General features: G+C 34.2%; 2 protein-coding genes across 3 annotated transcripts; one reads left to right on the top strand and one right to left on the bottom strand.

Moving 5' to 3' along the window:
• The first annotated feature begins 271 nt into the window (after positions 1-271).
• On the top strand, positions 272-1749 carry LOC122596069. Its single transcript, XM_043768581.1, has one exon. It carries the CDS (start codon positions 512-514, stop codon positions 1529-1531), a length of 1020 nt encoding a protein of 339 aa, XP_043624516.1. The 5' UTR covers positions 272-511; the 3' UTR covers positions 1532-1749.
• A 2721-nt stretch (positions 1750-4470) lies between these two features.
• LOC122595694 (exonuclease mut-7 homolog) lies at positions 4471-10118 on the bottom strand. Of its 2 annotated transcripts, none has more exons than XM_043768117.1 (11): positions 9999-10118; positions 8248-8414; positions 6843-7470; positions 6660-6756; positions 6326-6413; positions 6027-6208; positions 5702-5834; positions 5465-5601; positions 5299-5373; positions 5105-5224; positions 4471-4723 (listed from the first exon to the last, which is right to left on the bottom strand). In XM_043768117.1, exons 2-11 carry the CDS (start codon positions 8393-8395, stop codon positions 4658-4660), a joined length of 1674 nt encoding a protein of 557 aa, XP_043624052.1. In that variant the 5' UTR covers positions 8396-8414; positions 9999-10118; the 3' UTR covers positions 4471-4657. The 2 variants fall into 2 exon arrangements, with proteins under 2 accessions (XP_043624052.1, XP_043624053.1); XM_043768118.1 differs by having other exon boundaries at positions 6660-6744.
• Positions 10119-11867: the final 1749 nt, after the last annotated feature.

The following is an 11867-nucleotide window of genomic DNA, read 5'->3' as shown; positions in this document are numbered from 1 at the left end:
AAAAGATCGACCATACATCAAATCTTAGGATATCAAGAAAGAAAAAGATTGAAAATATAGGAACATAGTCACACACTCGTAATATTTTTGCATAAAACTAATCTAAAACATGTTGTAACTAAATTTAAGGAGAAGAAAGAATAAGATAAAAAAAAAAAAGAGTCTTGATCTATTAAAAGGTTTAAAAAATTGATGCAAGTGTGCGTTTGTGTGCAAATAACATAGGATGCCCTTGTCTTTAACCTTCACTTATTGCATCTTTTTGGAGGTTTGTAAACAAACAATCTCATTTAATATCCCATCTATCCTTCCATCCATCACTTCCAGCTCCAGCAGTGTCTATGTATGTGACATAGAAAGATAATAATGCAAAACTAGTACCTGCCCCCCCTCCCCTCATTATACATTTAGACATACACTCTTACTTACATCTATCATTTCTCTCTTTCTAATTCCTTCTTTCATCCATCACACAAAAATACATAAACTAACATACATTTTTCTTTCAAATATGGAAGATATAAAATCCAACACATTTTCCGACGATTTTGACAGCGCTGTATCTACGCCTTACGCCAGTGCTCCGTCAAGTCCAGGCCGTACACCGCCGGATTATTCCGACACCGACGTCGTCGGCGACGGCGGAGGAGGTTTCTTCTACAGTGCTCCGGCTAGTCCAATGCACCATATGTTATCATCATCTTCTTCCGTTTCCTCAAATAACTTAGAAACCGCCGGCGGTTCATTCGAGTTTGAGCTGACCTCCGGACCTCCGCCGTCTGGATCTATGTCCTCCGCCGACGAACTCTTCTTAAACGGCCAGATCCGGCCTATGAAACTCTCGTCTCACCTTGAACATCCTCAGGATCTGCCTCCAGGCGAAAATGGCGACGTTTTGACATCTAATTTTAGAGATTTTAAATCTCGAGATAGACGGAGAAGAGCTAGATCTATGTCTCCTTTAAGATCTTCAAACACCGCTTTTCAATGGCTTGAAAATGGCAGAGACTCGACCGAAATCAATGAAATCAAGCTGAAATTAGCTTCAGAAGAAGACGAGGAGAAAAAATACATTGCCGAAACCGAAACGGAACCGTCGTCCGGCGCATCATCACGGTCGTCCTCCGCCGGCCGGAGCTCAAAACGATGGGTGTTTCTGAAGGAGTTTCTTCACCGAAGCAAATCCGAAGGCCGTAACACCACTACCAGCAACAAAAACCACAAATTCTGGTCCACATTATCGTTGAGAAAACCGTCAGATTCAAAAACCGAAGAGATCGCCGCAACGCCTAAATCGACAGCGAAAAAGGCGGTGAATGGAGTAGTAGGAGCGAATTATAACAGGAAGGCAAGGAGATCGGCGCACGAGATGCATTATACGACGAATCGAGCACAGGCGGAGGAGCTGAGGAGGAAGACGTACTTGCCATATAGACAAGGATTGTTAGGGTGTTTAGGGTTTAGTTCAAAAGGATATGGAGCCATGAATGGATTTGCTAGAGCTTTGAATCCTACTGTTTCATCAAGGTAAAAGAAGATGGAGGAAAATCTTCTTTTTATATATAAATATAAAAGTTTGATTTTGTAATTTTTAATTAGTAAGGAGGTTGTATAGGGGATTGTTTTTGATGATGCAATTTTCTTTCTTATGCATATTGAATATGAATGTTCCATTGTAATCAACCAACAACCTATATGTATATATGATTATTATATTATATATATAAATTATAACTAGATTTGATGTTAGTTTTTGTTTGATGAATCATGATTTGTTTTCATGAGTAACAATTTAACAATGTTCAATTCATTGTTGTTGACAAGATACGGTGTTCTACACAATGTTCCATTTTACATTACTACTTCAGTTCTTTCTCATCATAGTTCTATCAAGGTTAACTAAAGATGATATGTATGGCATAGTTTTGCTGTTATAACATTGTTCCTTTATTATTTTCAATATAGATTTGATAAGTTTATGATTCATGTATAGGTAGTCATATTTAATCACTTACAAATAGTCTTTTAACCCTAGAAAGTTAAGTCAAAGATTGAAAGCAAGCTAAAAAAATAATTAATAAATGATAGTGATGTGAGTTCAATTTTGTGGCTTATGGGATGCGACAAATGTGATTGATTTAATAAGTTCATATATAAAAAGAATAGCCCTTTATACTTTTTTAATGTTGAAAATATGTGTAATATTTTCACTTAATACCCCTTAAAATGTTTTCACATACACAATCTTTTTAACATTAATGATTAAATTACACTATCAATCCTTTTATCACTTAAAATATGTTCATTAACTTTTTACATCAATTATACACAAACTCAACGCCGCTCCACCCCAATAGTTGCCCAACCATCACACCGTCGCAGTCATGACCGCCGTCGCATCGCGCGGGTACCATGCTAGTACATATTTAAAAGTTGATCCTGGTATATAGCTAATTAAAGCACTATTAAGAGAAATAATTAGTGGAATTATTGTATTTCGTGTTAGGCATATGTTTTGTAAGCCTATCAAATTACCCATCAGAGGAGAGATCGATCCCCCTTAACCCCATTGTTGGGCGCTTCTATGGTTTTTCCTTCGTATTATTCGACGATGCTTAAAGAAAAAAAAAAGATGGTGACTTAACATTATATTCTATTCTTCTGTAACTGGATGAAAATCTCATGATCCCATGTATCATTTGATACCCATATTATATTCTATTGTGTTGGTTGTAAGTTGAACCCTTTGTTTCAAAAATATTTTATAAAAAAAAATAAAAAATAAAAATAATATGTTATGTTTGTCTTCTGACCCTAAGTTTGGAACTGGGATATCGGTCAGATTTGGTAAATCGACATCTTTGTAGGATGACCTATGGTGTTGACAACCCAACCTAAGTTTCCTTTTATGTATATTTATGTTACGCGTCTTTCAAAAATGTTCAACAAACGACTACAGAGTAGTAGATTTCGACATCGTTACATGTTTATCTTCCTTCATATTACAAAAATTTAGATATATCACTGCAGTTACCATGTTATAACTTAGGCTAATCATAATCAACGGGTTGAAGGATTATCGTATTCTTTGACTAAACAGGGACAAAAGAGATTTTCTGTTATACCGAATATACACGGGAAAGATTAAACAGTCAAAGGTTGTTTAGCCCATAACTTTTAAACGGGATATCATCCCTTTTGTAGTTTTGACCCACCATATTCTTAAAAGTGATACGTTCCCCATTTTTTTTTTTTTTTTTTGATAAATCCGATTTTTCTTCTTCTTCTTCTTTTAAGGTCTAACTGGCCCAGGGTGTATCGGGTCTAGTTATCATGTACTTGCACATTGTCGCGAGTTTAAACCTCATTGCAACGGAACCTAAGAGTGCCCCAGACCTGCACAATCCGGCGGGAACCAGACAAGTCCGTGCACCATCCCTTGTGAGTTGTGAGTCGGGAGAAGACAGAAAGCCCAGTCCTTCATTCCCCTCCAATATCTGACAAAGTGAACTTTAGTTTGACTTGAACCCAGGTCATTTCAAACATAAAGAATGAGCTCTATCACTACCCTAATTTTGCATAATTTAATTCAATTCTGTTTGTGCTTACTAAACACATACTTAAAAAACTTCAAAATAAACTAAAAGTTTCCTCAACAAAAATGAACACATAATAAGCATTAAAGAAGTCTAATTTTATCATTTTAAGATGAATAATTTTATTTTAAGACAAACTGTCTTTATTATTAACCCGCTTTAACATGTCTTGACGCCTTGTTGGGACTTGTTATGTATATCAATTTTAACTTTCCATTCTCATGATGTGATATGGTCAACATGTTCTTTGTGTAACATTGTTATACTTCATATCGATGTTAATCAAAATAAAGTCGTAGACAAGATCTTATCAATAAATGACATTGATAACTTAATCTTCAAGGTCACAGTAGGTATCATGACCGATCATTATGACAAATACGCAGCGAGAGGTAGTGCAGCCCATTTACACATACATGTGTTGATTTCGAGTTAGAAGAATATAAGTTTTCAAAATGGGAAACCATCATAACACTGGAAGTGGTTAAATGGGTTAAACATATAGAGTCTTGAAGGAAACTTAAATTTTAATAGAATCTTTTATATATTTATAGCTGGATTTTGATATTATACCACTTATTATCCCATTTAATAGATTCATTACAGACAACCTGTCTGTGGGTCAGCTCGGTTTGTTCATTAGTTGCATGTATTGTCCATAGGCCCGTTATCCATCCCCACCCATTTTGTCACCTCTAATGACAGGCGGTTTGACTATGCTCGTTGGAAACTAGTTTGCTTGATAATGATATCTTAAGCATCTCATAAATCATTTAGACTTCCAATCCATACTGATGTCAGTATATAAGCCAATGTGGAGACAGCTTTCAAGTCGAACAACAAGATAATGTGTCGCCATTTTAACTTTAGCCAATAAAAGGTAAAAACTAATCTTAATCATTGTCAACATTTACCATCTTTCAGATCATCCCATTATGTACAGATTTCAAATTTCATACCATTTCTAGACTTTTGTGACTACTTTGTTTTTGGTCATATGCACTTTCAAAAACAATCATATTTGCACCCTAACTCTGACTTGCTTCATGAGATTCTCTGATTCAGGTGTTCGAACCTTTCTCACCCTCTTTCTTTTTGATCTTCGTCGGGTCACCTCCATGAGAAATCTGCATGTTCACATCAAACATACATCTTCCGTTACCTTATTGCGGCAAAGAAAATGATATAAAAGCCATTTAGTTGCAACTACACCCTACGCGTGCCAATTTTGATCCAACTACTTATGAATGGGTCAATTTGGGATCAGTTTTACTAATAGTGGGTCAAACTGAGTAATACATAAAACCTCCCAAACCATTTCATATATAAAAATGATTACTACTGAAATGTTGTAACTTTTTCCATCGTATTTGACACTTAAATTGTTTGAACAAAATTTACCATTTCGGAGAAAATTTTGTGTCTCATTCCATACAAAAAAGTAACTAGTTTTGACCATCAAGTGGCCCACCCTTCCATTTCTACTTTTGCAAACTCTTCTTACTTACAATGTGTGATTTCCACTCCATTTGGTTATGCTCATTTGAAACACCTGTAGATTGTGATCGGCTGCGAATATGATAGAATATGTGGATAAGCACTGCAGCATCAAGAGCAGCGTACTCTAGCTGCACATATATTCAAATTCCATGTTCAATAAACGGAAAAGGGAGGAAGAACATGAAGATGGGAAAAGACAAACCTGATTACGGGTTAATGGTCGATCCTCCCAGTTACTGTTTCTTCTTGTCTTATTTAAGCCAAGACCCAATACTTCCTGTTTAAATGTGATAGTCCACAAGTTTTGAAGATGTGCGTTTCAGTATGAATTACTGAGTAGAAAATAGCAATACAGTTGTTCCACTTACCTTTGTTACACCTGAAAGACCACCACCAACTTCTTTGAACATGTTCTGAATGTCTAACAGCATTTCAAAGCTTTTAAAACAAGCAAATTCTCCATATGATTGAGACAGTTGTTTCATATCACATTGAAAATTATAACCTGCACACAGTTAACAAGTTGATGGTATACTTGCTAAGTTGCTATCACTTTAAATTTCATAACTAAGAGACTAACCTAATAAAGGATAGTGATGTCATACCAAGTTTTAAAATCTGAGGAGAATGAAAAATCCGAATTAGGCAGCTATCTAAAACAGCAGGAGCATCATGAGACAACTTTATCAAGTCAATGATGAAAACCGTCTTCTCAGTAGCAATCTGCATGATGGATACCTGTAATTGGAACAAAATGTATAAGCAATAAATGAATATTTCTGTTTGACTAGAGTAATTGGTAACCACAAGAAAAAAACTGGATTCAAGGGATACTTTATTAGTAAAACAAGAAATTGCAAAATCAGCTATCTTATATAACAAAATAGAGGGAAAAATCAGGGCTATTGGAGGAGGTAAGATAGTAATTACCTTGTTACTGCCACCCTTTACATAATTAGGCTTCCATTCACAATCAAGGCCGATGACTTTGCAAACCTCAATTTGAGATGTTGCTTCATGCAGACCTACAGGCTCATCAACCCAGATGATGTCATCTATTGCCAACTCATCCACATGCAGATATCTTATCTGCGGAAGGCTTGCCTTGACTTCTGTAATACTCATAAAAGAAAGTTACTGGATAGATAAAAACATTGCTTGATTAAAGGTAAGCAGTGACACAAAATTATATAAGAACTCAAACTATGAAAGAGTAGAAGCTGTCCTACCATTGGCTTGTATGAAACCTTTGAGGGAGTATCTATCACAGAGTTCATCAACCTTCTCCGAGTAACCAGCTTCCATTGCCAAATAGACCTCCAACAGATAATTACAAGCCAAATGAATATCATCGATATATGTTTATGTGGATAAAACATGATAATCATAAACAAGCAAGAATGGAGATATATATTCCACAACTATAAAAAGTTAAAAGGCGTATCATGGTTCAAGTCTATTATTTATGGTGGAGTAATTATGATATCGAACTTCACCCAAAAATTCTTGCATTATTTGGACTACAAAAATTCAGGCCAAGGATAAATGCTCACAATCACCTACCAGAAATTCAAGAAGTTTCCTATCAGATTTTGCCCTCATTTCTGCGATATCCCAGCATCCCTTTTCTGCCAGCTTCTTAAGTGAGCTGCAAATATGACTGAATACATTGATTATGTGAAAAATCAACACATAATATAAAATGCTTCAGACAGCAAAACCTTGAGGTATAAGCAATATAATTACCTTTCTTTACCCATTTGATATACTTCTGGAAATTCTTCACGCAAATTATTTTTCTTTAGAAGTTCATAAGCTTGTTTAAGCATCTTCCTGTCTATATAACACTGGATGAGTACACACAGCATTGGCTTCCCTATATATGCTGCATACTTTTCTGCAGCTCGGTGTTCTTGCTTTTCCACCATTTCATGAAGAAAAGATTCATCATCTCGACGAATAGATAGATGTTCAAGAAGAGTAACAGTTGTCAGATACGATTGAGATTCTAGAAGCCTCGAGATAAACGGGCCAATAACCTCTTTGATATCCGTAAGTTTAATATCAAAAATTTCAAGCATTTTCACAAGTATTCTGTCATCGTGAAGTTTAGTACCACATACAGCAACTTTAAATAATTGGGTGATGAGAAACTTTGCTTCACTAAAGTCTTCCTGTGTTTTTCCAGCTTTAAAAAATCGACGAAGAGCAGCTATCATTAAATGACTAAAACCTTCACAATGTGGTTCGAAAATCGGCAATAAAGATAGGCAACGGGCCACAAATACAGCTGGTCCAGGTTTTGGCATTTTATGCAAGGCTTGATAGACCTGTTGCTGGAGGGCAAAAAACTTTGCAGTTGCCTTGCATGTGCCTGCTTAATATAGAATCTTAGTTTACGTTTACAAGAAAGTTCATGAAAAATTACGAACAAAAGGAAACCCATAATAGGTGGTAAAACAGGTTGGTCGGGTAGATTGGAATGGGTCAAAGTAGGCATTATTTGGTGGGTCAAATAGGGTTAAGTCAATGCACATTTTCACTAAATAATCCTTTTGGTGTGGGTAAAAATATTTCATCTAAAACAATACTCAGTGCTCTTTAGCCTTTTCAGCACAGAGGTCAAAATCCATGGCACAAAACTAAATCAACTAAGAAGAAAATACAGGCTCTAAGGAGAAAGAAAAAAAGTATAATTGCAATACTTCATAAATAATCAAATATGCCAAATACAAATATAAAATAAAAAAGCGCCTTATCTTCCTCCAGGGAATCTTACTTGGATCTGCCAATAGCCCAAGCATAACAAATTGTCAGGATATATATATATATAACCATCTATAAAGAATTAAGTCGCCTCATACTCTACAAATAGGTGATACAAGTAACTTATTGATCAATATGAGCCATTGCATATTTACATAACAAAACCTACAATAAGAAACTTACAAATTTAATTACAGTCAGACATTTTTTCAAGCCCCTTTAATCAGAATAAATAGCCAATAACAATGCCAAAAATCCGTATATTTACACTATAGGCATCAATGTACGAATCAACAAGAAGACATCCTTTGTCACTTAAAGATAACCTTGTAAAGGTCATGTAAATTACGGAGAAATCAGAAGACGAAGGAAAGAATAATCTTACCATAAATGTAACACTCTTTCAGAAGATATAAGAATACCGCTGGAGAAACATTGGTAAGATCAGAATAGGCATGCAGGGATATGGCACATTCTTGCTGATTCATATTATCACCATCGGATAACTTGAGAGTTTTCTCATCGACACCCATAACTTAAAATATGAAATTCCTAGGCACAACAAGATAGAAACAAGTGTAAGTATATGGAACCAAAATATCAAAGCAACAATATATAATTTCCAGATATCTGTGTGTTTCTCATTGTGTCCTCTAATTTAAGCATTATATAAATCCCCCCCATATCTGTGTGTTTGTGGATTTCTCATTGTGTCCTCCAATTTAAGCGTTATACAATCCGAGCAAGCTCCAATTAACATATTACAAATTCTTGAAAATATGCTTTTCTAAAGTGTGGAACAACTCAGAAATGACACAACAGTGCTTCCCATAACCGAATTTATCTAATTTACATATGTGGTAAACAATGGTTTTCTCGCTATAGTAAATGCTATATAAACCAAGTACAATAACAAACCAAAAAGCAAGAAAAAAAAAACCAAATCCATAATAACGAGAAGAGAATACAAGTCTCAGACAGTGCACATAACAAGTTATGAAAGAAATTCTTTAACTTTAGATATCTAAATCGACAAAACCCAATTTCATAGCTAGACCAACATTGAGGAAATCATTTTTTAAGACTCTAACAACGGAAAGTGGCGAGTATTTTTTACTCAAATGTATGCGGCCCAACCAGGGCATCGCAATGACTTTTTCCTACCATTTCCCTGCCCACCCCCAAAGATGTTTACTGATACAGACCCTATTGGGTCATTGGACCCGGCTGTTGGCTGGTCGGCTGGACTATCCATTTTAGGCAGCAAAAGAAAATGGGAAAAGGAAAAAGGAGCAGTTTACAGCCCAGGCAATCAGGAGCAAAAGCTAAGGGGCTGAACTGTGAAGATTAGGATAATTGTTCTACTTTTTAGGATTAGTAACTGCTCTTTTTTATATTTATATATCTCATTTAGTCATTTTTCCTGTTCTAGTTTTCTATGTCTAGTTATTTACAAGTAGCAAACTTTGTTTGTTTTAGGAGAATTACCCATCTCGAATTGGGTTACCTGTCTTGTAATCGGAGAGTTGCCCCTCTCGAATCGGGCCAACTTAATTGTTATATTTATCCACTGTTACTTTCAATATCTGGATTCTATCATTTACCTAACGAGGTTTCGAACCAAAGAAAAGCAAACACGCACACGCGCCTAACCACTAGCCTGCCTTGGTAGTGGTTCTTTAAGACTCTAACAACATTTCCTTTTAAGAATCATGTAACAATAATCGCCAAAAAAAAGTCTTGCCACAAACCAACAAAAAAAAACCCATAAAATATTACACCTTTGGAAAACCAACTAACAACAAAAAGCAAAAACACTAATTTATAGAAGTAAAACACAAATAAAGTTTGTATGGACAGAAAAAAAAAACATGCATTGTATCCTAAAAAGAAAAATCAAATTATAATCAATTTCAAGAAAACCCAAATCTTGAAACAAAGTCTAGTCAAACCAAACAGTACACACAAAAACAGAATATAAACAACATATATATTTTCATTATTTCATATACATAAACATACAGGCAGTTACATTATTTAAGCTAAAAAACAAATAATAAAAAACCATGAATTAAATTAGTATTATATATAACATAATAAATTAGAATAGTAATAAAAAAAAAAAAAAAAGCTTACTGAAATATCTACACGGAAGCAGAGAGATAATTTATTTGTATCTGACTGGAAATGAAGGGAAAATGAGATAACATCAAACAGCTTAACCCATTTATATGTATATGTATGGTTTGTGAATAAATTGTGTGTTTTAAGAGAAAAAAAAAAGAACCCTAAAACAAAATATGTAAGGAAAATGGATGAGATGGTAGGGACCAGCTGATATTGTTACCAGAATTGGCAACATGACAACAACATGTCCTCCTTTTTTTACACTTCTCGGTATGGATTTGGATTGTTCTTTTACTTTTTCATTTGTGGGTGATTCCTTGTTTACAAGATTAAATAGGTTATCATTAGGAAATAAATAGATTATTTAGTTATTTATTTGCAGCAACGAATTCTCGATACGTTTAAGTAAACTTCATCCGATGTCATTTTTCATAAGTTTTGATCTCGGTATAATATATTTCGTATGACAATTTGTGAAAAGGTTTAAAATCTTATCCATATCTAAAATAAAAACATAATATTCAAGTTTTATCAAAAATAACTTAAAACTTTTGGGTTTGCAAAAATAAATAATTTAAACCTCAATTTAAAACTTATCAAGTCTCAACCAACTAGATAAAAAGGTTTTACAAGTTAATTGTTGATAGTCTGATTATCTGGTTTCAAAATTTTGGATAAAATTATAAACGTATTGTTGTGGTGAATTGAGCTTGTAAAATGTTTTTTCAAGCACATTATTGAAACTTAGCTACTATGGTTTCACAATTTTGAATAGGGTTACACGAGTGCGAGGTATACTTCTTACATAAAGTTAGTATCGCGATCAAACTACCTCCAATGTAACAACCAAAAAAATGGGATGGAAGATGGGAACATATGGATTTCTTAATTATAAAGATAGATGATGGAAGATGAATGAAAGATGGATGATATTAAGTAGAGAGAGTGTGAAAAATGAAAGATGAAAAGTAATTTACCCTTCTTGAAGTGTTGTTACGAACTAAAATGTCGCATCAACATTATATTACTGTTTAAGTAGAGAGAGTGTGAAAAATGAAAGATGAAAAGTAATTTACCCTTCTTGAAGTGTTGTTACGAACTAAAATGTCGCATCAACATTATATTACTATTTAACTTTTTATAATGGGACAATTTTTATAATATTGATATTATTTTTCTAGTTATAAGATTATTCATGACGATCAAATATCGTTCAACTATATTTATTGTGTATGAGAATGAAATAGGAAGAAAAAAAAAGACACCAATCATCTTTGGAATGCCAAATTCAAAGCTAAACTAGAGAACGTCGAAAAAACCAATAACATTGTATGTTAAAAAACTCGCTAAAGTAACAAAATTTAATAAAAATTGTATGAAACAAATATTTTTTACATTTTGATACGTATAGTTGTACCAAAGAGTAAAAAGATATACACATAGTGGCCACCAGCTGTCACTTTCTAAAAAGGTTTTGGGTTCAACTCCTGCCAAAAGCAAACTTGAAATAATCAGGAGATTATTAAGTGGTTGAGAATCACCTGGACACTAATCTGGCTAGGAAATTGGTGAATACCAAATGGTACATAGGATAATGAATTTTCATCCAATTAGTGTTGCTTAAAGCCTCCAAAAACTTTAAACTTGGCTAGCCACTATATACACATGTTTTTTTACCCATGCAAATCCACTTATATATTTTGAGCTCGACACCACAAATTGTTTTTAAATAGCTAAGCGTTTTATACTCTTCATTTCCAAAAAGGGCTCATCTTAAGCTAAAAACGATGATATGAGTATGAAGAGCTTAATCGATGGTGGATATTTAAAAATTGAGATAACTATAAATTATTATTTTTTAACTATTAGCCGGCTTTT

The sequence above is a fragment of the Erigeron canadensis genome, chromosome 4 (genome assembly GCF_010389155.1).
Source record: "Erigeron canadensis isolate Cc75 chromosome 4, C_canadensis_v1, whole genome shotgun sequence".
Classification (NCBI taxonomy): domain Eukaryota; kingdom Viridiplantae; phylum Streptophyta; class Magnoliopsida; order Asterales; family Asteraceae; genus Erigeron; species Erigeron canadensis.
Note: the sequence above shows the minus strand (reverse complement) of the source record. Positions and strands in the feature narration are given on the sequence as shown.